Source organism: Ovis aries, chromosome 1 (genome assembly GCF_016772045.2).
Source record: "Ovis aries strain OAR_USU_Benz2616 breed Rambouillet chromosome 1, ARS-UI_Ramb_v3.0, whole genome shotgun sequence".
In the NCBI taxonomy this organism is placed as follows: domain Eukaryota; kingdom Metazoa; phylum Chordata; class Mammalia; order Artiodactyla; family Bovidae; genus Ovis; species Ovis aries.
Genome location: NC_056054.1, coordinates 178,308,058 through 178,334,128, shown reverse-complemented (window position 1 = coordinate 178,334,128; position 26,071 = coordinate 178,308,058). Strand labels below are relative to the sequence as shown.

Genomic DNA, 26,071 nt, shown 5'->3' with positions numbered 1-26,071 from the left:
TGGCCTCTGAGCTAATGAGAAGCCTGCATAGGGTGACTAAACTGTGTTTTTTGCAGACATCAGCCGATCAAGCTGTTTAGGGTTAGAGAGATCAAAAAAATCTAGTCATCATCAGAATCAAATTTCATGTCCTTCCACCTCAGAGCAAACAGCACATGCCCAAACATTTGTCAGATGTGCTACACAATCCTGGTTTCTGCTCAAGAAGAAGCTAATAAAATTGGAGAAGACTCAGGAAAAAGGCAACAAAAATAATCACCATAGTAGAAAGGCTTTTATATCTGGCTAGATTACAACATTGAGGCATTCTTAGGGAGAGAGTTCAAGAGGAACCTTGAAAAATAAGAGTATCCTCATTTTATCCAAAATAGTGAAGTCTGTGTTTTCCCACATAGCTGGTGACCAAAGCATCTCTTTTTATTGCTCTGTCTTCTGAAGTCAGGGGGTCAAATTGAGTGAGAGACACAGGGGCTAGGTGAAAAATGCCAGGTTTGAATTGGAAAGAATGCTGAACAGAAAGAGAAAAATTCATCCTGTTGGAGGGTTTCAGCATCACAGACATCCACCAGGAGCTCTGTGCAGGCCCAGTGTGACAATAATTATGTTCGGAGACAGAACTGGGCCAAAGAGCCATTCTAAAAATTCTCTGAATTTTACCTAATGAAAATTCTAAGCCGTGGAATGTTTCATAGTGCCCAAGACCTGGCTATGAAACTCAGCCCTGTAAGATGTGAAATAATAGTGGTAGCCACTGAATTCACCAGTGTCTGAGCAGCCAATTAAGGTAATGAAGATCAAAATAAAGGGAGAGAGATAGCATTTATTGGACAATTATTGCACGCTAAGTGTCATGTAATACTTACAACAAACAGCCTTGTGAAAGAAGTATTCCTGTGCAGAGTTCATAAATGAGAAAACCAAGACACGTGGAGACTGATAATGAAGGCAGATGATAGTGGAAGTGAGTAGAAACTCTAAACTGTCTGGAATCATTTTTTTTTTTTAAGGCCTTTCCAAATGGTCTCTTTTGGCTTTAATTATGCTAACTATCCAACAAAATGATCCAGTTTAGGTGTCAGTCTAGTTTAGGAAGGGCAACCTACTCCAGGATTCTTGCCTGGAGAATTCCATGGACACAGGAGCTTGGTGGGCTACAGTCCGTAGGGTCACAAAGAGTCGAGCATGATTGAGCAACTAACACACACACCCTGTCAGTCACCATCAGTCCTCTATTCTAGATCATCCCTGTGACATCTCCCTCAGTGTGAAACTATCACTGTGAGTTAATTTTTTTGCTTGCTTTTGCCCTCCTCCAGCTGATCACTGCTCCCAAGGCTGAAAACAGCATGTATGTGCAGCAGCGAGATGAGTATCTGGAAAGTTTCTGCAAGATGGCCACCAGGAAAGTCTCCGTGATCACCATCTTCGGTCCTGTCAGCAACAGCACCATGAAAATTGACCACTTCCAGCTAGGTTCTCTGAAACAATTTAATGATTATATTACTGCTTTTCTCTTAGCTAAGGTGGGGCATACCTTATGGGAGAGGTCGGTGGGGAATCAAAAGGAAAATTGGGGTTTCCAGAGGGCTATTTGCTTGTGGGAACAAAGGTCAGTCTGCCTAACTACTTATATAACTGTCCTGGATGGTTCTGGCTTAAGTTTTGAACACTAAAATGAAAAATATGCCAACAGTCTACAGTTTGAAAGTCAGTAAGATGGAGGAAAAGGAGAGAAGTAATTCAGTGGGGCAGAGTCGGGGAGGTATTCTGATAAAGAATAGCCAGAGAGATATTCTAACACTTTCTTCTGTATCCTGAGTCTTCTTGCCTGTGAGCAGCACCATCTGATCCTCCTTCAGCCTCTATGTTGTAGGTAACTCCCTCATAAATGGGTCCCGCACACCCTTCGGAGTCCTTGACTCTGGCCAGGCTTGGGGAGAGTGAGCGGGGGCTGAGATTAGCTGTGAAACTAAATGAAAAGTCAGTGGAAATATGGACTGAATGGCGCCCACGTCCTTTTGGAAAGCAGAAGAATTTGGCTGAATGTAGAGTTTTCACAATTTTTCATATTAATGATGCATATGAGGCGTACAACTCAGTGTTGGGCAGCTAAGGTCTAACTCGCTGCGGTTCTCGTGGGAACATGGCAAATTTACTGTGAGTAGTTATGCCTCATGGTCAGAAGCCCCAGATCTGACCCACCCAGTGTCTTTTATAACTATTACATCTCTAGAGCTTTATTTAAAAACAAAATTCTTTCTTTCTTACACAATTTCTCTACTTTTGTTTACTGTTGTTTCAACTATAATGAAAATCCTTCTTGTGCCATTTGCATATCCTGGGTATTTTTCATAAAATATATTTTGTCCGAAAGCACATAAAGCATACTTTTCCCCATTAGTTAGCAATTTGTGAGGGAGTGGGGGGCCTTACTGCGGCATGTGGGAATCTTACTTCACCTACCAGGGATTGAACCCTTGCCCTCTCCTGTGGAAGTACAGAATCTTAACCATTAGATCACCAGGGAAGTCCCTCCATTAATTAACATTTAACTTCAGTATATATAACATGTTACTTCATGGATTTCTGTGTCACATACTCTTGGTGCTATGAACACATATCGTTGTAATTAAGTCATGATAATGTCAGTTGATTTTTAATATAGCCTAGCTTTCTAAATCATATATATATTTTTACTTTTGTAAAGACACTTAGCTTGAGATCTATCCTCAACTAATTTTGAAGTGTGCAATACAGTATTGTTTACTATAGGTACAGTGTTGGCCAGCAGGTCTCCCTAATTTATTTGGGTATGAAGTTTCAGCTGTGCACTCTCTATTTTTATTAGCTCATTTTTCCCTGAGCTAGTTCAAAAGGAAAATAAATAGCATCTTTTCCAATGTCTTGGGACCCCCTGGTGACTCAGATGGTAAAGAGTCTGCCTGCAGTGCAGGAGACCTGGGTTCTGTCCCTGGATCAGGAAGATCCCCTGGAGAAGGAAATGGCAACCCACTCCAGGATTCTTACCTGGAGAATCCCATGGATGGAGGAGCCTGGCAGGCTATAGTCCATGGGGTCACAAAGAGTTGGACATGACTGAGCAGCTTCACTTTTCCAATGTCTTAACATAAGTCATTAGTGGAGCAGTGATTGATTTGTGGACATTTATTTCTTACAATGCATATGTTTTTCACGGAGAACAAAAAGAGAGTGTCCTTACCAACAACAACCAATAGTCATACATGCAAAAGACACAAAAGAGGTTCTAGAGTCAAAGAGGTTCAAATCCACAGTCACAATGTATTTGCATGTAACCTTGAGCAAGTTACTGCCTAAGTCTCAGCTTAGAACGTGGTTATATGCATTTCATAGGCGATGATGAGGATTTAATGCTGTTACTGTGGTCAATGAGTTGTCAGAGGGCCTAGAGCACTATAATTGAAAAATACTTGTAATTGCTTTCTGCTCATTAACAAGGAATCCTCACAGTTGCTCCTCAGGGTCAGGCTACATTAATCCTGTCAGTGACAAAACTGAAGCCTGAGAGACTATTACTGCAAAGCCATATATTTGGTGCTCAACTGGGAGTCAACCTTTGGCTTCCAGTCTTGTCAAATAGCAGGAGCCAGTGAGCTTGATTATAATCCAGATGTCTTGAGAGGAAGTAGGCATACAATCCAGTACAGAGACTTGCTGGCTGGTGATGAAAGCCATCCTCCACCAGGTGTTCCTGGTGTCAAATGTGTCACCCACCAACTCACACAAAGAATTCTCGTTCCTCATTTCAGAGAAGTTTGGAAAAATCATTATGTCTTCCACCTTGACCTGTGCATGGTCCTAACTGTTACAAACATCTGGTGCTGCCTTGGCAACGTGTTAGCATGAATCCTGCTGTCTTGTAGACATCTGGATTGAATATGAACTGTAGAGAATGAAGATTTCCTTTTCTGCCTTATTGGAAGTCAGGTATTGTGATTTGAGTGTTTGCCACTCATTGAATGGCAGCTTGGACATGATTTGAGGAGCCTTTGATTTTGTTCCTCATCTAATTCCTGGAAGGCCTGTCTCTCCTTGTGTCATGTCCCAGGTTACCCTTATGGGAAAGGCTGTAGTGCATTCAGCCAAGACTGGGAGTCAGCCATGAGAAAATAGACGCTGGCATGCGCCATGGTCTCAGTAAACCAATCTCCAGCCTTGACCGATTTTCAGTTGGAAATCTGTCAGATGGCCTTACTTTCCTTGAAAATAAATCAAGCACTCTCTACTCTTCCAGACTTTTCACAGGGCCTTAAAAACAGAGGCCCACATCCAGCTACAGTGTGGGCTGTACTCACCAGCTGGTCCATCTTGCTAAATGTATTTTGAATTATAGGTGATAGACCTACAAACACCAGGAAGATTGAAGATTTCAGTCATTAGCCTAATGAAAGTTATTCATTCTTGAGCGAATTCCAGTGCAGAATAAGCCTATCCAGTTTTGGCAGTCCAGAGTATATTATATGTGAGGTTAAGAATGACCTAACACACACACACACACACACACAAATTAAAAATAAAGAAAAAAAATTAAAGATAAAAGATAGAGTGACCTAACACATAAAGGCATTCTTAATTGTCAGAGATATTTAAAGTATCAATTTGAGATAGGAATATTGGTGTCTATGCTAAGAGGATGGATTATAGAGGAAGTTATCAGATGGGAAGGAGTAGCTGGCTAAAGGCATTTTATTACAGAATGAAAAGAGAAGAGAGATGAAAACATAGCGGGCATGAATATTTGTATATTTATATGCTTAGCAAAATATATAGGTGAAAAATATTTTGACACTGGTATTGATCACTAAACTTTAAGAGCTAAAACATAGGACATTTTTTGGAGGGGAAGGCAATTGTTTGATAGCTTCTTCTGAAGGAAGGGGAAAAGGAAGGGGGAAAAGTTGGTGGGAGTGGAATGTGGCCACAAGGAGAGGCAGCACTGATTCCTGATTCATGAGTAGGGAATTCCTAGGTGAGTCTCTGGAGTAACTTTTATACCTGAGACTGATAGAATCCATTTCAGCCTAGAATACTCTGTCTTTGATCCTGTTGAGAAGAGTCCTTTATGGACAACCTCACAACCATCTGGATCCATAACAAGGCAGAAATGCTGCTTCCCCACAGAAGCATCTGAAAAATTGACCCTTTGTCCCAATTCCTCCCTTCTTCAGTGGTGACAATGCCTGGCAGCTGCCTTCTCTAGACCCTGCCACTCTGTGCTAGGAGACAAGGCTGGGCCTTGGTGTCCCTCTCTGTTTATTCAGGTTTTGATTATCACCCTGTCCCCTAACTTGTGTGATCACCCATTGCACTGCCTCTAACATCAAGCTTATCGCTGTCAAGATCAACCCTGACAAACAAGGGGTTAAAAGTACCTGATAAGTCAAGTGTGTAAAACAAGTGCTTGAAGAATGTGGTGAAGGGACAAGCTCTTCTAGTTATAGTTGTCACAGTATTGTATGTATCACAGAGTTTTGAAAAGGGAGTGGATTTAAAGGAGGAGCCTTGAAACTGAGTAGATTTTTTTGATAATGACTCTATCAAAAGTACTTTTTGTTTTTATTCAGGTTTTTAAACAAATGATACACTTTTTGGATTCCAAAGTCAACACTATATAAAAAGGCATTAACAGACAAGTCTTACACCCATTCTTGACCCTTATTATTCTCTGCTCCCACAGTAATATTTATGATTCCATCTTGATCCGTTTAATGGCTTCTTTATGCAAACACAAATCAATATAGACACCTATATTCCCCTTCTCTCTCTTTTTTAAACAGAAAAATATTTTATTACCTTGAGTAGGAAAAATATTTTTAAAAAAATATATAGCTGATTTACAATGTTGTATTAGTTCCAGGTGTGTAGCGAAGTGATTTGTGTATATATAATTATAAACTCTTTTTTAGATTCTTTTCCATTACAGATTATTACAGAACATTGAATACAGTTCCCTGTGTTGCACAGTAGTTCCTTATTCTTTTTCCTTTCTTTTTATACAAACAATCAGTTCAGTTCAGTCACTCAGTCGTGTCCAACTCTTTGTGACCCCACAGAAGCATCTGAAAAATTGACCCTTTGCCCCAAAGGGTCTGCAGCATGCCAGGCTTCCCTGTCCGTCACCAGTTCCCAGAACTTGCTCAGACTCATGTCCATTGAGTTGGTGAGGCCATCCAACCATGGCATCCTCTGTCGTTTCCTTCTCCTCCTGCCTTCAGTCTTGCACAGCATCAGGGTCTTTTCTTATGAGTCAGTTCTTCACATCAGGTGACCAAAGTATTAGAGCTTCAACTTTAGCATCAGTGTTTTCAATGAATATTCAGTACTGATTTCCTTTAGGATTGACTGATCTCCTTGGAGTCCAACACCACAGTTCAAAAGCATCAATTCCTCGGCACTCAGCCTTCTTTATGGTCCATCCATACATGACTACTGGAAAAACCATAGCTTTGACTAGACGGACCTTTGTTGGCAAAGTAATGTCTCTGCTTTTCAATATGCTGTCTAGGTTTGTCATAGCTTTTCTTCCAAGGAGCAAGTGTCTTTTAATTTCATGGCTGCAGTCACCATCTGCAGTGATTTTGGAGCCCAGGAAAATAAGGTCTGTCACTGTTTCCATTATTTCCCCATCTATTTGCCATGAAGTGATGGGACCAGATGCCATGATTTTAATTTTTTCAAATGTTGAGTTTTAAGCCAACTTTTTCACTCTCCTCTTTCACTTTCATCAAGAGGCTCTTTAGTTCCTCTTTGCTTTCTGCCATAAGGGTAGTGTCATCTACATATCTGAGGTTTTTGAGATTTCTCTGGGCAATCTTGATTCCAGCTTATGATTCTTCCAGCCTGGCATTTTGCCTGATGTACTTTGTATATAAGTTAAATAAACAGGTGACAATATACAGCCTTAACGTACTCCTCTCCCAATTTGGAACCAGTCTGTTACTCCATGTCCAGTTCTAACTGTTGATTCTTGACCTGCATACAGATTTCTCAGGAGACAGGTAAGGTGGTCTGGGATTCCCATCTCTTGAAGAATTTCCCACAATTTGTTATGATCCACACAATCAAAGACTTTAGCATAGTCGGTGAAGCAGAGTAGATGTTTTTCTGGAATTCTCTTGCTTTTTCTATGATCCAGCTGATATTGGTAATTTGATCTCTGGTACATATAATAGTAATTATATATCTGTTTTGCATTTTTTTTTCCACCTAAGTGTATTTCCTGGAGATCTTTTCTTATGAGTACACAGAGATCTTTCTCATTCTTTATTAAGCCATTCTGAGATTCTACCGTAGTTTATTTAACCACTCCCTTTGTTGAGGAACATTTGGATTGCTTTCAGTATATTGTTATTATAAAAGATTTCAGAATTAACCTTGTACACATATCACTTTATGTATGCGGGCATTTCTTTACAATAGATTCTGGAAGTAAGATTGTTGGGTCAAATGGAAAGTATATCTAGCTTTGGTAGATATCACCAAATTTCTCTCCATGCAAGTTGTATGATATTGCAGAGCCACCAGAAATGTGTAAGAATGTCTATATCTCCAAACATCTTCAATAGAATGTATGATCAGACTTGTGAATGTTTTTAGCCAATGCTGCATGTGAAAAATGGTATCTTAGTGTGGTATAGTATTGGGTTGCATTTTTCTTTTTATAAATGTGATTGAAGATTTTTTTCATATGTTTCAGGCAACTTTATATTTTGTTTTTAGTGTCCTTTGTTTATTTCTGTATTGAGTTGTTGGTCTTTTTAATCTCAATTTATAGGTATTCCTTATAAGATATTGACCCAGTTTGGGGGGTGGAGTTCAGGAGTTTGTTTTAAAAATGTTTCTCAAGTGATTCTGATTTGCAGTTAAATTTGGCCTAGAGCAGAAAGTTGAGTGGCAGAGAGAATGGAAGAGAAGTCTAGAAATGTAGATTGGCACCCAATTTTAGAGAATTTCAAATACCAGGAGAGAGAGTTCAAACTTAATTTGGTAAATTAAGTGAAGTCACTAAAGATTTCTAAACATATTTTTCAAATAAATTTTAAATAACTTCTTATACTTCTTAGTAGTCAGTCTGTAGGACAGAAAAGCACCTGACAGGACACATTCTTCATGGATAAGACAAGTTGTTCTTTCTAGGAACCAAATGCGGGCTTCAGCTTTGAGATCAGAAATGTCCAGGCTAGTCTCACATACCCATTCAATTCAGTCACTCACTCATCCCACAACTGGGTGCTAGGCAGGGAAACAACTCACTCACAGAGTAAAACAGGAAGGAACAAGCGGATTGACAACAAAGTTAGTTAAATTTATCCATTATCAACTAAAAACAATTCAGCCTCTGCTGGAGTCTTTACCTCCAGATTTATCCAAAATGCAACCAAGAGATTTTTGGTCTATATTGACTTCTTGTATAGGATAATTATATTTTAAGTGCCTTATAAGTATGTTTTATTTACATTGTGCATTACTTCAGGACAGGGTTTATTAAGGTCTGGTGGTGCAGCAAAGTCAGAATGCCAAAAGAAAATGGAATATATTACTCATTCATTACTCAAAGAGGAAATTGCACCACACCTCACAAGGTCATGGGAGGAACACCAAGTTTTGGTCAGGAAGCAGAAGCCAGAGTGAAGAGAGAGCCTAGACCATGGTTATTATTGGGGTTTCCATGGGAAACACAGATGAGCTGGGTGAACAGCTGGTTAGGCTTGGGGCTGCAGGATATTTCCTAATTGCCCGGTTCCTGACCCTGAGACAACTGATTGGTGCTCCTGGGGCCATGAGCCAGATAGATCTGGGTCCAAGGATTGTAATTTTAACATGCACTCCAGGTGTTCATGATGAAGGTATACAGTGAATCCTACTTTGAAAAACTGCCAGAGCAGATTTGGAGCTCCAGAGCAAACAGAGAGCTGAAGTTGTCCCAGGACATTGGAAGAATGGCCTGAATATAGGAATGAGAAGGAGGAGGAGGAGAAACCATGGGTGTCACTGAGAGGCAGCAGTCACAGATGGAGGCTTTAGATGCAATGCCTGGCATACAGTTGGTGTTTAATAAGTTGCCTTTGAAGCTGAATTTTTCTGCAGTGTCATTGCTGTCTATAGTCAGACATGGAAAAACAAATGCATGAAGAAATTTACTACTACCTGAATTTAACCACTGACTTTTTGGAGCTGGAGTTCTTAAAGGGTGGGAAACTAGGCAAGTCCTTCATTTATAGGGCCAGTCCTCATCAGCACACAGCAGAGCTCACCCTTCCTGTTGGCCCTCCTCAAAAATCTTAGGTCCAGGGGCAGGTTGTGTGAAATGACCAAATCCCACAAAATGGGCTTGGGTCTATGAACCATTTTATCTGGATTGGGACCATGTGGACAATTTATAGGATGTATTCTAAGGAATGTTTGTTTTTAAGCCCTGCCACCCTTGACGAAGACTAGAGAGCTTCTGCAGAATCTGGATAAATTTAATAAGAAGTTCCAAATAAAAAACCAAAAATGAATGTATGTTGAGAATTAAAAATAGCAGTTCCTAGGTTCAAGATAAAATCTGATTTGTAAAGTGTTAAAATCAGAACGTTAGTTGTTAAGGATGCTTACAAATCAGTTTTTTAATGATTTCCTTCATCATCATAATTCATATTAATATTATTAATCACAAAATAAAATATGCTCCTTGTTAAAATTTAAATAATATAGGCTCACATAAACAGTCAAAGTTTCTACCTCACCTCTTCTCACTCCCCAGAGACAACTATTATTATTAGCTCTATGTCCTTCTGGACTTTTTCCTATGTATATTCCCATATGGATGTGTTTTCTTTTGCTTTATTTCCTTTTAACCAAGAATAACATCATACTTTGGAGAAGGCAATGGCACCCCACTCCAGTACTCTTGCCTGGAAAATCCCATGGATGGAGGAGCCTGGTAGGCTGCAGTCTGGTAGGTCGAGAAGAGTCAGACACGACTGAGCGACTTCAATTTCGCTTTTCACTTTCATGCGTTGGAGGAAGAAATGGCAATCCACTCCAGTATTCTTGCCTGGAGAATCCCAGGGACGGGGGAGCCTGGTGGGCTGCCGTCTATGGGGTCACACAGAGTCGGACACGACTGAAGTGACTTAGCAGCAGCAGCAGCAGCAACATCATACTTTGTATTTTATTCTTCAAGTTGCTATTTTTACTCAATAGATAAACTAAACAAAAACCAACAGCATGTTGATGTATGGCAAAACCAATACAGTATTGTAAAGTAAAATTTTTAAAAAATAAATAAATAAATAAATTTTTAAAAAATTAAAAAAGAAACCAACAGCATGAAGAACCTAACAATTCTTTTAAATTAACATATTTTATTAATGATAGTATTCTTTTCCCTCTCATTATGATCTACTTGGGAGAATCAAGCATCTTATTTATATACTTTCAACAATCTTAATCAAGTAAACCAAAGTAATACCTAAATTATAATTGCCCCCTTTATATCAATAAAAGCAGAATAGTCTGTGATACTTGGCTAGATTACCTTTGTAGCTACAAAATTGTGTTTTTCTTCTACTGTAGTGCTATTCATTGGGTAACAGTGTTGATAATAACCAAATAAGTTTCCTTCTGTAATATGTTTATTATTACAAATTTGCTAAGTTTAATATTTGTAATTTTTTTAATATAGGGAATTATTCTACCAATGAAAATTTTAATAGGGTTGAGGGAAGCATTGTAACCTGTATGGGAGCAAAGAAGTAAATAAGCCCTTCTATCATTTCAAAGTGTTTTCCAGGCACGGTATTAATGGTTTGTCATGTTCATACTTCCCATTAACCCAGTGGCACCTGCAGGAACCACTGTGAATTATAATAGTTTTCAGGGCTTGATATTTGAAAATATATATAACATTAAGAACTTCTAGAAATTCGGTAACATTTTACTTAACCTTGTATTCACTTACAAAATTTATTTTATGAAAAGCTTGATTTTTTGGAGTCAAATGACCAGATTTAAACATAGGCTTTTTATTTTTCTCTATGGCAGTGACTGGAGAATTCCATGGTCAGAGGAGCCTGGCTGGCTACAGTCCATGGGGTTACATAGAGTCGGACACGACCGAGTGACTAATATACACACACATAGCAATGACATAGTTTACTGTGTCCCAAAAAATGCTCTAATAAAAGGAAGGAACAGACACCAATTTTAGACTTAAATAAATAACTAAAACTAAAATAAAATTTTAAGTGAAATAAAGCTTAACCAAAGAATCTGGGTCTGTTTCCCTGGTAAGTCACAATAATGACTCATCCCAGGTTGAGTTGGCAATCTTCTTCCAGGAATGACTCAGTAGCTTCATTCTAATGTTGCTCCTTCTGATTCACTATAACCAGCGTGGGCAGAGATGGGGTTCGATCATCTTTGGAAGAGTGACTTTCAAAATGAGCTTATTTATTCGTTTGTTTCTATATTTGTTCACTTTGGAAACATTAGTTCAAACAACGTACTCTTTGAATGTGTGCAACTAATGAAGGCAGTTCTAATTAACTCGGGATGGAGGCTCAGCTCCTCCACCCTTTGGTTTCCCACTGATTTCTGTTTTTGTCACATCCATATTTATTCACATTTCATTTGCCTTAAGACAATGAGAAACCTATGCGAGTCGTGGATGATGAGGACTTGGTAGACCAGCATCTCATCAGCGAGCTGAGGAAGGAGTATGGAATGACCTACAATGATTTCTTTATGGTGCTCACGGACGTGGACCTCAGAGTCAAGGTATGGGTTCCTGTTTGGGATGGTGCAGTGCCATTCCTTAAGAGAGAAACTCATTTTGGGGGGATCAGTGAGTCTATTACACATACGACTGAGCACAAATTATTTCATAGATGGGAAAGTTTGGAAATGGTCCAAATAGTTACCACTGTCCTCTAGAATTTGTGGTCTATGGAAAATATTAAATTGGATGACCCCCCTGTAGTTCAGTTACTTGACTCAGACTAAATTCTTCCATAACATTAAAGTCATGAATTCACCAGACACTTTTTGAATAGCTATGATGTGTCAGACCCTGGTGAGAAAAAGTGAAGAGCGTTTAGCTTCTGTTTTAAGAAAACTCAGATTTAATATAAGGCATAATTTGGAAGAACCCGGAAATTTATCTCCTGATTCAGCATGGGCAAGACGGTAGGGCTTTACACCTAATTTCTTCCTGTGATAGGGACAAAAGTTCTGAACCATGAAAAATTATGCCATGTAGTCATAATAACAATAATAACAATAATAACTAACTTTATTGAGTTCTTTCATTATGCCAAGCACTCACCTTAAATGTTTACAATTTCATCTCAAACCTCTAAGAGAAATAACAAATATTATCTTTGTTTCAGAGAGGCCAGGAATCTAGAGTTGTTAAGTAACTTGCCTAACTTTGCCCAGTTAATGTTAGACTTCATATGCACACAGATTGGCTCCAGAGCCCATGCTTATATGAAAATCCTTAGGAAAAAGGCTGCCTGGGCTATTAGAGTACCTGGTTCAGCCTGGAGTATTTTTCTGGATCTGGAGAGAGATCCCTTCAATAATTCATTCTGCTTTTGTGTTTTGCCACCTCTAATGTGAAAGTTTGAACTAGATGATCCCTAAGGTGTCTGCCAGCTTACACATTTCATGATTTACTAAATTCCCATTCAGGGCACAGCTCCAAGCCATGTCCAGACTTCTCTCTCTAGCTTACGCTGATTACTCTCAGCCAGCTCCCAAATCCATTTCAGGTTGCTGTTCTAAGTCCAGACAGCTTTGAGGCAGGAAACTGAATTTCATTATCCTTAACTTAGATTTCCAAAATTTTTTCCTGAGAATGCATTAGCAAACATTACCTAATTTTAAGTAATGCTCACTCAATAAAATAGTCCCTGGGAATCACAAAGAGTTTATATAGATTGTTTATTCATTTATTTATTTACTTTTTTGGCTGTGCCACAAGGCATGTGTAATCTTCCCCCAACAAGGATCAAACCCATAGTCCCTGCATTGGCAGCATGGAGTCTTAATTAGCCCTGGACCACTAGGGGCGTCCCATGTAGATTCCTGATGACCAGAGAGCAGGCATCCTTCTGGTGGAAAATTACCCTTATTGCTGAGGTCAGATACTCTTACATGTTCTTGCATTTGATTTTTTGTGTTAGGTACAGAGTTTCTGACTTTCCAGTTGTGTAATGAACAGGAACCAGGTTAGTCCCAGAGATAAGGAAGTAAATCTAGGATATGTGTGGTAAAGAGGGCATGGACCCTTTCCAGTAAAAAGTGTTAAGTAAAGAAGAAATCCTCATGGAAGGTAAAGGCAGTTGTTTCATGGATTCAGAACCTCAAAACATCAGCAGAGGTACTATTGCAGGAGAGAGTTTATAAACGAAAGAGCCCTCCAGGCTCTGTTTTCCCCAGAGCTCTCATGAATTCTCCCAGGCTCTCCACCCTCTGGACAGAGGGAAGAAACACCTTTAATGCATTATATACTTCTTACTTTTCCTTCAACAGCAATATTATGAGGTGCCTATAGCAATGAAGTCCGTGTTTGATTTGATCGATACTTTCCAGTCCCGAATCAAAGACATGGAAAAGCAGAAGAAGGACGGCATCATTTGCAAGGAAGACAAGAAGCAGTCACTGGAAAACTTCCTATCCAGGTACATCTCCTTTGGAGACACTGAGGAGGAAGGCAGGAGAGCGTTCTGACTGAGCTAATGAAAACCCCAGAGAAACTCGAAGCAGACGCATCTGTGCAGGGTGACCTTCCCTGTGAGAAGGGAAGTGTCTGTCTGCTTCACAGCACTATGCCCAGTAGGCTTATTCTTGTCCTATTGGAAATGGCTCTGGTTGCAAGGCTGGCTGGGATCAGTTCCAAGCTTGAGTGTTGATTTGGTGGCTTTGGATAAGTCTTTTCTTTCTCTTCTGCTTTTTTTGGGACACTGATACATACTTCTGACCTTCTGTGAGGGTTAATTCATTCAGTCAATTTGGGGAGCTTTGTATATTGTGCTTATATTTATTGGGCCCTTTCTAGTTCCAAACGGGATTTGGAACACTGCTTGATTTTCTGCTTTCTTCCAACTCTGCAGAGAACAACAGAAGTTCCACTAAGACCTTAAAAGGAGAAATTCTCTTGACCCAGATCCCTGATTCCTTGGGGAGTGTGGTTTGTTGAAAATCCTTGTAGGGAAACTCTGGTACATACACAAAAAAGTGTTTAAAAATCACTCTACTTTTTCCCTTCTTCATCCCTTCCCCCATGATGGATGAAAATTCTACAGATATTTGGGACTTTAAGGGGTGCAGGGATGCAGAAATTTCACCTACAGCAGCAAAAATTCTATGGTTAGTAAACAGATAATCTGAATGCCTCTAGATTTGGGAAGCTTGGGTCTCTTAGGAAATAACATCATGATGTGTAAAGAGCATAGGACTCACCATTCATCCAAGTTTTTAGTTTATAATTTTCTAGATATGTTGTCCCTATGCTTCCAATTAACCTGTCTTAAAATCTCTCACTCATGAGAATAACAAGAGCAAGTAGCCCTCCCTCCACTCCAGTGTTGCCATATCACCTTTTGTGCCAAGCACTTCATCTTCCCTCCTGTTGTTTCACAACAATCCCATGATCTAAATACTGTAACTAGTCTCACACTAATGGAGACCACTCAGGCTAACGGAGATCAAATAACTTCCATCACTGAGTTAGAGTCAATAATACTGAAAGCTCGGCCTCTTTGCACCAGTGCTGAATCAAATCTTGGAGACAGAGTTTTGGGTGTCAAAATAGTCATTTTACATTTACCATATTTCTTTCAATTGCTTGAAATAAACACAATCTTTCTGAGTATTTATTTGATCCGTAAATTTAATAAGTTAATCTTGTAAATATGGTAACGTTTTCTCACATGTTCCAGTAACTGTATATGCTTAGTAAGATTTCAACCTAAAACCATACAACTAAACCACATACTCAATCACACTTCCTAGTTTGGAGTTTCAAGGCTATCATTTCAAGCCAGATACTCTTAAGTTTCCCAAGAACATAAATTCATAAAGAAAATCAGGATCCTTCTTAGAAAAATATATTATTACTATAATTTTGATTCTTTCCAAACTTCCTCTTCTTAATTCTAAATCTTCCAAGACTGAAAGGTATATACCTATTGAACCAACCCATTAAACTCAGATAGACTGATCTGTAAAGCAGACAGTTATTGTCTAGCTCATTGATATTATTTACAACTCAGGATTTAGGCCAGCCATGAGACCTGCAGTTTCAAACATTATGAAGAATTATTCGTCCCATTTCCAGGCAGAAGTTCTTTTTATAATCGCAATGTCACGGGTTTCAAAACTTCAAAGGAAAAGCTGGCATCATCTCACTTTTGTTCACTCACAAAGCTTGCAATGCTCGTTCAAGTTGGTCACTGATTTGCATTTGCATTTTTTTATTCTTAAGAAATTATACATATTTTGCATCTAAAGTCTTTTGAACTAGATAGGGCCCTACAACACATAAGCAAATGTATTTTCCTTCCAGTGTGGAAGGCTACAAGTTCTTATATTCACTGCTGTTTCAAGAATATACATCTCTTATGGATATTCAGAATAGCCTATGATTATAATTTAGATGTCCTATGGCTATCTATTACTTATGGTCACAACTCATGGACTCATTGTGCTGATAATAATCATTGATCTTAAAAATTAAAGTGGAATAGTATGTTAGTTAAAGGCATGGGTTGATTCCTGGTTTTCCACTTATCAGCCGTGTGACCTTGGATTTATTGCTTAATCTCTTTGGGCTTTAGTTTTTTCATTTGCAAAATGGAGATAATAAGTTTATCTATTCTTAAGATCATTATGAAAGGAAATACTAAAGGTAATGATAGCTTAGAACTTAGCACAAAGCAAGTAATTAATAAACACTGGTGATTAGCAGTATTCAGTTCAGTTCAGTCGCTCAGTTGTGTCTGACTCTTTGTGACTCCATGAATCACGCCAGGCCTCCCTGTCTATCACCAACTCCCAGAGTTCATTCAAACTCATGTCCATCGAGTCGGTGACGCCATCCAGCCATCTCATCCTCTGTCGTCCCCTTCTACTCCTGCCGCTAATCCCTCCCAGCATCAGGGTGTTTTCCAATGAGTCAACTCTTATCAGGTGGCCAAAGTATTGGAGTTTCAGCTTCAACATCAGTCCTTCCAATGAACACCCAGGACTGATCTCCTTTAGAATGGACTGGTTGGATCTCCTTGCAGTCCAAGGGACTCTCAAGAGTCTTCTCCAACACCACAGTTCAAAAGCATCAGTTCTTCGGTGCTCAGTTTTCTTCACAGTCCAACTCTCACATCCATACATGACCACAGGAAAAACCATAGCCTTGACTAGACAGACCTTTGTTGGCAAAGTAATATTTCTGCTTTTCAATATGCTGTCTAGGTTGGTCATAACTTCCTTTCAAGGAGTAAGCATCTTTTAATTTCATGGCTGCCATCACCATCTGCAGTGATTTTGGAGCCCAAAAAAATAAAGTCTGACACTGTTTCCACTGTTTCCCCATTTATTTGCCATGAAGTGATGGGACCAGATGTCATGACCTTAGTTTTCTGAATGTTGAGCTTTAAGCCAACCAGAAATGGCAACCCACTCCAGTACTCTTGCATGGAGAATCCCATGGATGGAGGAGCCTGGCAAGCTACAGTCCATGGGGTCACAAAGAGTCAGACACGACTGAGCGACTTCACTTTCTTTCTTTCTTTTCACTCTCCTCTTTCACTTTCATCAAGAGGCTTTTTAGTTCCTCTTCACTTTCTGCCATAAGAGTGATGTCATCTGCATATCTGCAGTTATTGATATTTCTCCTGGCAATCTTGATTCCAGCTTGTGCTTCTTCCAGCTCAGCGTTTCTCATGATGTGCTCTGGGTATAAGTTAAATTAGCAGGGTGACAATATACAGCCTTGACATACTCCTTTTCCTATTTGGAACCAGTCTGTTGTCCCATGTCCAGTTCTAACGGTTGCTTCATAACCTGCATACAGGTTTCTCAAGAGGCAGGTCAGGTGGTCTGGTATTCCCATCTCTTTCAGAATTTTCCACAGTTTATTGTGATCCACACAGTCAAAGGCTTTGGCATAGTCAATAAAGCAGAAATAGATGTTTTTCTGGAACTCTCTTGCTTTTTCCATGATCCAGCAGATGTTGGCAATTTGATCTCTGGTTCCTCTGCCTTTTCTAAATCTAGCTTGAACATCTGGAAGTTCGCGGTTCATGTATTGCTGGAGCCTGGATTGGAGAATTTTGAGCATTACTTTACTAGTGTGTGAGACGAGTGGAATTGTGTGGTAGTTTGAGCATTCTTGACATTTCCTTTCTTTGGGATTGAAATGAAAACTGACCTTTTCCAGTCCTGTGGCCACTGCTGAGTTTTCCAAATTTGCTGGCATATTGAGTGCAGCACTTTCACAGCATCATCTTTTAAGATTTGAAATAGCTCCACTGGAATTCCATCACCTCCACTAGCTTTGTTCGTAGTGATGCTTTCTAAGGCCCACTTGACTTCACATTCCAGGATGTCTGGCTCTAGGTGAGTGATCACACCATCGTGATTATCTGGGTCATGAAGATCTCTTTTATACAGTTCTCCTGTGTATTCTTGCCACCTCTTTTTAATATCTTCTGCTTTTGTTAGGTCCATACCATTTCTGTCCTTTATCGAGCCCATCTTTGCATGAAATGTTCCCTTGGTATCTCTAATTTTCTTGAAGAGATCTCTAGGCTTCCCCATTCTGTTGTTTTCCTCTATTTCTCTGCATTGATCACTGAGGAAGGCTTTCTTATCTCTCCTTGCTATTCTTTGGAACTCTGCATTCAGATGCTTGTATCTTTCCTTTTCTCCTTTGCTTTTCGCTTCTCTTCTTTTCACAGCTATTTGTAAGGCCTCCCCAGGCAGCCATTTTGCTTTTTTGCATTTCTTTTTCTTGGGGATGGTCTTGATCCCTGTCTCCTGTACAATGTCATGAACCTCCGTCCATAGTTCATCAGGCACTCTGTCTATCAGATCTAGTCCCTTAAATCTAAAGAGGAGACTTAATAAACACCTTCAGAACTGAAACCCAAGCAAAAAGAACTGAAATTTTTTCTTTCTTTTCTATATAACAGCTCTATAAATAAACTAGTATCCAAATGGGAATTTTCCTTCAAATTTGCTGAGTTGGTGGGTCTACAAAGCCTGGTTTCAGCTGACCAGACTCTGAAGCCAGTCTAGTCTTTAGTGACACTCATCTGGTTCAGGCTATAATTATCTTTTTCTAAGACAGAAGCCCCAAAGAGTGGGCACACGCACACTAATTTGGGAATGCCAGCTAAGAAAAGCAAATACATACACAGCTTAAAGTTTTTATTTACGGACACACTAAAGTGACAGAAAACCAATCTGTCCAAAGTAAGGATCTGGGCCACATTCACATCTCTTCTTACTTCCACAGAAGTAGTTCCATTGACATTTGTTCCTTTAGGGTTAGGAGCTGGGGCCTTGGATCTTAATAAGAAGGTCTGTGGGATAAAGAATCACCACTTAGGGGCAACGACCCTCTCTCGTTGTGTCTGCCACAAGTCTCAGATCCCAGCCCTCTCTAGTCCGGCAGCATTCAGTGGTGCACACAGGTAAACAAGCCAAAATAGACCTCACCCAAAATAGCTCCCTCCAGGATACCCTGCAGCTCTGTATGGGGGCCAGAAAAGCTGGCCTGGTGTGGGTGCTGGCTGGGAAGGGGTGGGGATGGGGGATGCTGCTCTGGCAGGCCTCCTAAGGAGGCAGGGGAAGCACAGGAGACCGTCTTCTGTGACCCAACACCAGTCCTGTTCCCTTTCCCAGGAAACCTCAGACAGTCTCAGACTCTCCCCTCCCTCCTTTGTGCCAGATACATTCATCTTCTATCCTCAGTGGAGATTTAAGTTTTTCTTTCCCTTTGAAGAAAAACAAGCGGAGGAAGCTAACGTAATGTCACAGCAAGCAACTCTTGGCGAGTCTTGCTAAGGCATCCATTCACATGCTGTATTTCATCAGACTATCATTTTCTCTCATTCACCCAAACCACTATTCCCCCAAGAGGCCATTTTCTTTGGGATTGAAAACTCTCCTGTTCACTGAGAGGCTAGAAGGGGCACAGGGAGAGAAGCCATGAATATAATCAACTGGCTTCTGGTTCCTTGAATGCACTGACACCCTGCAGTCAGCAACATTGAAGGCAGAAAGCAAAAGCCCTTTCTCCAGTGAAGGTGGACTTTGAGACAACTGCACTCAGCCTCTCTCTGGATGCACACCCCCTCTCCTTCATATCCCCTTAGGGACTCTGACAGTGCCCACCAAGCATTAGCACCTCTGAGAGGGGTAGACCAGGGAAAGCACTGGACCAGGAGTTAGAAAAATCTGAGTTTTGGTACCACCTCTTAGATTTATTGGTTAGGCAAGTCACTTCACTTCTCTAAACCCTGTTTTTTATGTGCAAAATGGGGAAAGCAAGCCATGCCCTCGATGAACTCCAGTGAGGAATGTATGTTTTTTGTTTTTTAATTATTATTTATTTACTTACTTATTTTTGGCTGCGCTGGGTCTTCGTTGCTGCACAGACTACTGTCCAGCTGAGGTGCGTGGCCTTCTCACGGCGGTGGCTCCTGCTGTTGGGGAGCATGGGCTCTAGGGAGAGTGTGCTCAGCAGTTTCGGTTCCCAGGCTCTAGAGCACAGGCTCAACAGTTGTGGTGCACGGGCTTAGCTTCTTGGAGGACGTGGGATCTTCCCGGATCAGGGATAGAACCCATGCCTCCTGTATTGGCAGGCCAATTCTTTACCACTGAACCACCAGAGAAGCCCTCCAGTGAGCAATGTGTGTTGTGTAGGTGAAATCAAGCTGTAAAATGATATACAAACATAAGGATTAAATTGATTATCATATGGCATCATGATAGATAATGTCCAAAATCTGTTAATGAACAATGGACATTATCCATCTGTCAGTGTTTTAAATCTAAAGCTTGCAGACTAAGGCACTGTCAATATCTATGCCAACACATGGATAACTTACATTGATGGATTTTTAATTCTTTTTTTTTTTTTTTTAAATATTTACTCATTTGACTGCCTGGGTCTTAGTTGCGTTACTCTGAATGTATAGTTACAGCATGTGAACTCTTAGTTGTGGCATGTGGGATCTAGTTCCCTGACCAGGGATCAAACCCAGGCCCCCTGCGTTGGGGGTGTGGAGTCTTAGCCATAGGACCACCAGGGAAGTCCCTGGAGTTTAATTCTTTTAACACCTCTTTGAGGTAATGCTCTTTTTGATTCTAAAGCTAAGGAAAATCTATAACTTAGATGAACAGAGTGGCATGCTCAAGGAACCCAAAAAATGTAGCAGTGAGAAAATATAGGTCAAGTTTCTTGGCTACAAGGCAAAATCTCTTTCCACTGCCCAATTGTGTTGGAACTATAAGAACAGGAAGAAGTTTCCTATATATTCTAAAATCCTATGACTGTAGGTTTAGGTCCATTCTGCTTCTTAGGGGTACTCTGTAAGTGATGGTTCTTACTATGATGATAGGGTACATCTTAGAACTAGCATTTGCTTCTGGAAGAACCACTGGCTACTGAAGGTACATAGAGTTTTATTTTTCCAGGAACCTTGCTTGACCCTTTAAGACACTTTTCTCTTTTCCTTCTTACTGTCACTGCCATCTACTTAAAATTCAGTTCTTTTTTTTTCTGTACTATTTCCTGTCTGTATTCACCGCCACCACCACCCTCGCTGCCAAACCGGAGGGAATTCGACCAGAACTTCAGTTTTCTTCAGTTATTTTCTAATTCCTTTATTTCTGTTGCTATAATTTGACAAACAATTTCAGCTATTTTTCATTGTATCTGAGAATGTCTTCTCTCCCTATGTGACCTCATCAGTCCTGGTGACCAGACTCATGCCTGACACATCAGGCAAATGCTACAATAGGCAGACCATGAAGTTATAGAGGAAAAAGCGCAAGAAAGGTGGTCATACAGTCTAATGTCAGGCTTTGAGGAGCTATGAAATATTTCTAAGGTTACTGGTTTTTTATTTGAGGCATAGGAAAAAAGTGACAGTCGACGTTACTCTGCTTTTTCACACTGGCCTCTATTGTTTGAAGCAGTAATTGTGGTCTTCTACTTCTTTTCCAGGTTCCGTTGGAGGAGGCGGTTGCTGGTGATCTCGGCCCCTAATGATGAAGACTGGGCCTATTCACAGCAGCTCTCTGCCCTCAGTGGTCAGGCATGCAATTTTGGTGAGTGGGAAGCCTCGTCATCACTGCTTTCCCATACCACCCTCTTCCTGGTCTAAAATGGAACACAGAAGCTTAGGTCATCCAAATATTCCCCAGCCCAGACTGTAGATTCCCAGACACTTACTCAGTTATATTGAGGATAAAGTTGCTTTCAGACTGGAATCTTAGTCAACTGGGGTCTGTTTTTCTTTTTTCAATATTCTCCCCTCTTAGGTTTTTTACTGAAATGTTTGAAAATACCTGCTGCTTTACTTACAGTGATCTGTATTATGTGTCTTCTTATTTGCTTTAAAAAAAATTGTCTCAAGATCATATAACTCAGATATCAGCAATTACTTAGGTAATAATTAGGTACAAACACTGAGTACTTTTCCATAGATTTAAGTATTTTTTGTAAGACAGGAATGCCTTTGAGAATTAATTAATGAACTGAACCCCACTGTACTATATTACCAGTCCCTTTGAAAGGATTTTGATCTCTAACTAAGTACTAGGAAGACAGCAAGATTTGTTAAACAGTGCCTTATGCTTTAAGACAAGTAGGTCAAAGAGAAATGCTGTTTATTATACTATCATTATTTGCAGTGAATTGCTCAATGTTTTGAAAACTAATATATGCTTTCTTTACCAAACATTATTATCTTAGTGGTCAGAAAGGGCTAATACTATTCTGAATATGTACATATAGAAAATAAATGCATAATACATAGAACATTATTAATAAGTTCAATGTTGAACCAGAGAGATAATGGTAATTTCAAAAGTTGGAATCACTACAAAAATTTTATTTAAGATACACCTCTGCAGAGGAAGAATTTTTGAGAGTCAGTAGAGGGGTGGACTGGAGAAGGAAATGGCAATCCACTCCAGCACTCTTGCCTGGAAAATCCCATGGACAGAGGAGCCTGATAGGCTACAGTCTATGGGGTCTCGAAGAGTTGGACACGACTGAGCGACTTCACTCACTTAGAGAGGTGGAAAGTAGCTAGTGGCCACATATTTAAAACTTCATAATTGGGACATAGATGAACCCACATTATTTTGATATTTCTATTAGGAAGAAGAATCATTTTTTAGTTCTAAAACTGTGTTTGATTTATAAAAGGGAGGGGTGGTTGTATAAGTTTTGTAAAACATTAACGGAGACTGGGTCCTTGCTATGACCAGGTACCTATAAATAATAAAAACTTTTTAGTTTTAAGATGTAAAATAATAACTTAAAAAAAGGCAGAAAACAAGCTTATAACAGTAAGGATAATTAGAAAATTTGTAAATGTTTATTTATACTCTTATTATCAAGATTAATGCTTTAAAAATTTATATCAACATATGTAAGGAAGATTTGATTATGCCAGTATTTTTAGGCATAATTTAAATTATTAACAGCCACCAACAGTGGTGGGTAAGACAGAAGTTCTTGGAGCAGTTAATGACCCTCCATGATATGAATATATACATAAGATCATGGCTTGCTAATTTTCTAAAGACATCTTTGCAGCAGCTATTAGGTGATGTTTCATTTTGAATCGCTACACAAAGAGTCTAAGTCAAACTCTTTTGTAGCAGATAGGGGAATGTGAACAAGTCATGTTTTAAAAGGATAATTAAATTCATGATCTTCCCTTTTGAAAACATGACTTAACATGCAGAACAGAAATGCTTCACTTCTCTGAGAGAAGAGTAAAGCCCATTAAAATTTTTTTTGAATAGCATTTTGCCTGGATTTCAGCTCTTCTTTAGTTTTCTCTCCTGGACAATCAACACTGTCAACGTTCATATTTATTATTAATAGTTCCAAGTTACTACTGTGACTAGGCTCGGATTTTGTCTAAAACCATGAAATCTAAATAGGATGACTCCACAGCCCCCTTGCTTTCCTATGTTCTTTCTCCTGAACCTTTTCATAAGGGCTTCGTCTTCAAAAGAATTCCAGCAAGCTACCAAGCCGTGACCTTCTTTCCTTTCCTGAAACTTTAGCTGAGGGTGGGCGGGAAGCAAGCTGTGCCTCCCTCAGTGCCACCCCTTTGAGTCTTCTAAAAAAGGGATAAAAACCCGCCCAATGAGCAGACAAACTTTCGTTTGGGGAAGCCAGTGCAATTTCTTCAGCAATCATATTGGCTCGCTCTGTAGTCTTTTCTTTGAGAGAAAATTAAATTATCCATGTAAGCTGTTATAACATCAGCCGTGACTTTTTTCCAGAAGACTGATCAGCTTAGATCATCTCAGATACTTTAAAGTTCCAATGGCTTCATTTTTGTTTTGTCATTTAACAGAGTGAGTATCACAGTTTAAGAGCAAATTCTTTTTCAATCTGCAAAAACAAAACAAAATCACATTTGACCCTGTTATTAATCCTAAAATCTGCAATTAGTCTCTTTTCAAGATTTTATAAATGTTTAAATGCATTTTTTATGGAAAAGATTTTAATGACTTGTTTTACTTAATCAGGTTATGTTTTATATTCCTTTTAAACTTAAGAGATTTTAATTGTCAGATATCCAGTCTTTGGAAGCAAAAGACTTACTACAGATTCTATGGCTTTCTTTTTTCTCTCAGGTCTGCGCCACATAACGGTTCTGAAGCTTTTAGGTGTTGGAGAGGAAGTAGGGGGCGTTTTAGAACTGTTCCCAATTAATGGTAAAGTTTTGTTACTTTAAAAGAGTATAAACTACTGATAAGTTCAATGAAGTTATATTAATTCATATGTAAGCAATGGATGTACCCTCAGTTGAAGGTCCTGGTGTGTGCCCCATGCGTGTGTGTGTGTGTGTGTGTATGGGTGTGAGAATTTATGTATACACAGAATGTGAAGGGGAGCATAAGCACTCAGGTTGTTTTTATTAAAAAACCATTCACAAGTGACAGCAAAGATATTCATTTCTTAGTAGAGATATGTAATTATTTTTTGTCTGCATGGGGCTTTATTGGCTTACAAAGCATTTTCACCTATGTTATCTCATTTAATTCTTGTGGTAGTTTTATAAAGCGTGAGAAATTAAATATTTCCTGCCATATCAGTGAACAAGGGATGCCAGAGTTGATCTTGATGTGGCAGTTGATCTTGCAAGGATTAAATAAAGAAATTGGTTTTATATTTTATAACACTCCTATAAAGAGACATTTGCCTCAAAATGTGATCCATGTTTTAGAATAGCAGGACCATTTCATTGCTAGTAGAAAGACCAGCAAAGTTCCTAAATTGGATTTTTAGGCTGTAGAGAACAGATCCTTGGGTCCTTTCTCTGTTCTCACAGTGATTTCTTCTCATTTGATGCTTTCCTGAGTGTTGCCTCTTTAATCCACTAACAGCTTTTCTAATCCTATTCTAGGGAGCTCTGTTGTGGAGCGAGAAGACGTACCAGCCCATTTGGTGAAAGACATACGCAACTATTTCCAAGTGAGCCCAGAGTACTTCTCCATGCTTCTAGTTGGAAAAGATGGAAATGTGAAATCCTGGTATCCTTCCCCAATGTGGTCCATGGTGATTGTGTATGATTTAATTGATTCGATGCAACTCCGGAGACAGGAAATGGCCATTCAGCAGTCACTGGGGATGCGCTGTCCAGAAGATGAGTATGCAGGCTATGGTTACCATAGTTACCATCAAGGATACCAGGATGGTTACCAGGATGACTACCGTCATCATGAGAGTTACCACCATGGATATCCTTACTGAACAGAAATATGTAACCTTAGCCTCAGCCAGTTTCCCCTGCAACTGTTAAAGTCACATGTGGCCAGCTACATAAAGGAGAGTTCTTCCACACTGCCTGCACTCCCTGCCTTTTTCTTTCAGTGTTCTTCCAAGATTAAATAAATAGCAACATTTTGCCTACTCATGAGTTGTCAAGAAACCTTAAATCATAAAGATGTTCAAAAGAATTGCTTCTCTAACTGGAGAATAAGTATTTATACCTCTGTTTTACTTTTTTAAAAGTATTAATTGGTAAGTGAAAACTAGGATTGTTAAAGATCACAGCACAGATGTTTTCAAATAAACATCTGAGCAGATGGAACAGACAGAGCAGATAGCGTCTTAACCCTTTTTGAAATGTCAGTCTAAAAATGATTAAGAGGGCTCTGCTTTATACTGTGAGTTTCTTTCCTGAAGCTTGATACCAGAGGAGTCCAGTGATACTGACTTCCAAAGCCAGGGCAAGTACCAAACTCCACTTTGTTAGCATAGCTACTTCCTGCCCTGTTTCTCTTATCTTTAGTGTCAGGGGAAAGGAAACCCTCAGTCACCTCCAGAACTGGCTGCGCAGCTAAAGGTGACACTTTCAGAGTTCCATCAGGTACCATGGAATTCCCAGCATGCGAAACCTTGACTCTTCACACTTGACTTCCTGAGCATGCTTGCTAATGGGTCCATTACACACTGGCACCTTGTAAAATAAAACTACAAAGGAGATTATTTTCAGGCATTCTTTTTTTCTTCAAAGGAAAGTGTTCCTAAATTACAGTGGATAAAATTATAACTGGAGTGCAAAATATAATCCTTGTCTTTGAAATAGAGCATTGATTTTCACATATGGCATATAAACTAAATATTCTCCCTTCTTCCCTCCCTCTTTCCCCTCCTTCCTTCTATACTATTTTACTTTTTACCAGCAAACAATGACCAAATAATATGTACGAGCTTGCCTGAAGGCAGGCAGTCAGAGTCCCTGGATTTTAGCATCCTGATAGTGTCAGCCTCTGTCAG

The 26,071-nt window shown here is 39.6% G+C and overlaps 1 protein-coding gene across 1 annotated transcript in view; it reads left to right on the top strand.

The window, feature by feature from the left end:
• The window catches only part of CCDC80 (coiled-coil domain containing 80), a 34,880-nt gene extending 9,675 nt beyond the window's left edge, over positions 1 to 25,205 (top strand). Inside the window, exons 3-8 of the mRNA XM_004002921.6 lie at positions 1,317 to 1,473; positions 11,666 to 11,802; positions 13,561 to 13,709; positions 21,263 to 21,366; positions 23,923 to 24,003; positions 24,696 to 25,205. Coding sequence (XP_004002970.3) covers positions 1,317 to 1,473; positions 11,666 to 11,802; positions 13,561 to 13,709; positions 21,263 to 21,366; positions 23,923 to 24,003; positions 24,696 to 25,042 — 975 coding nt within the window. The 3' untranslated portion in view covers positions 25,043 to 25,205. The remainder of the gene's footprint in view (positions 1 to 1,316; positions 1,474 to 11,665; positions 11,803 to 13,560; positions 13,710 to 21,262; positions 21,367 to 23,922; positions 24,004 to 24,695) is intronic.
• The last annotated feature ends 866 nt before the right edge of the window (positions 25,206 to 26,071 follow it).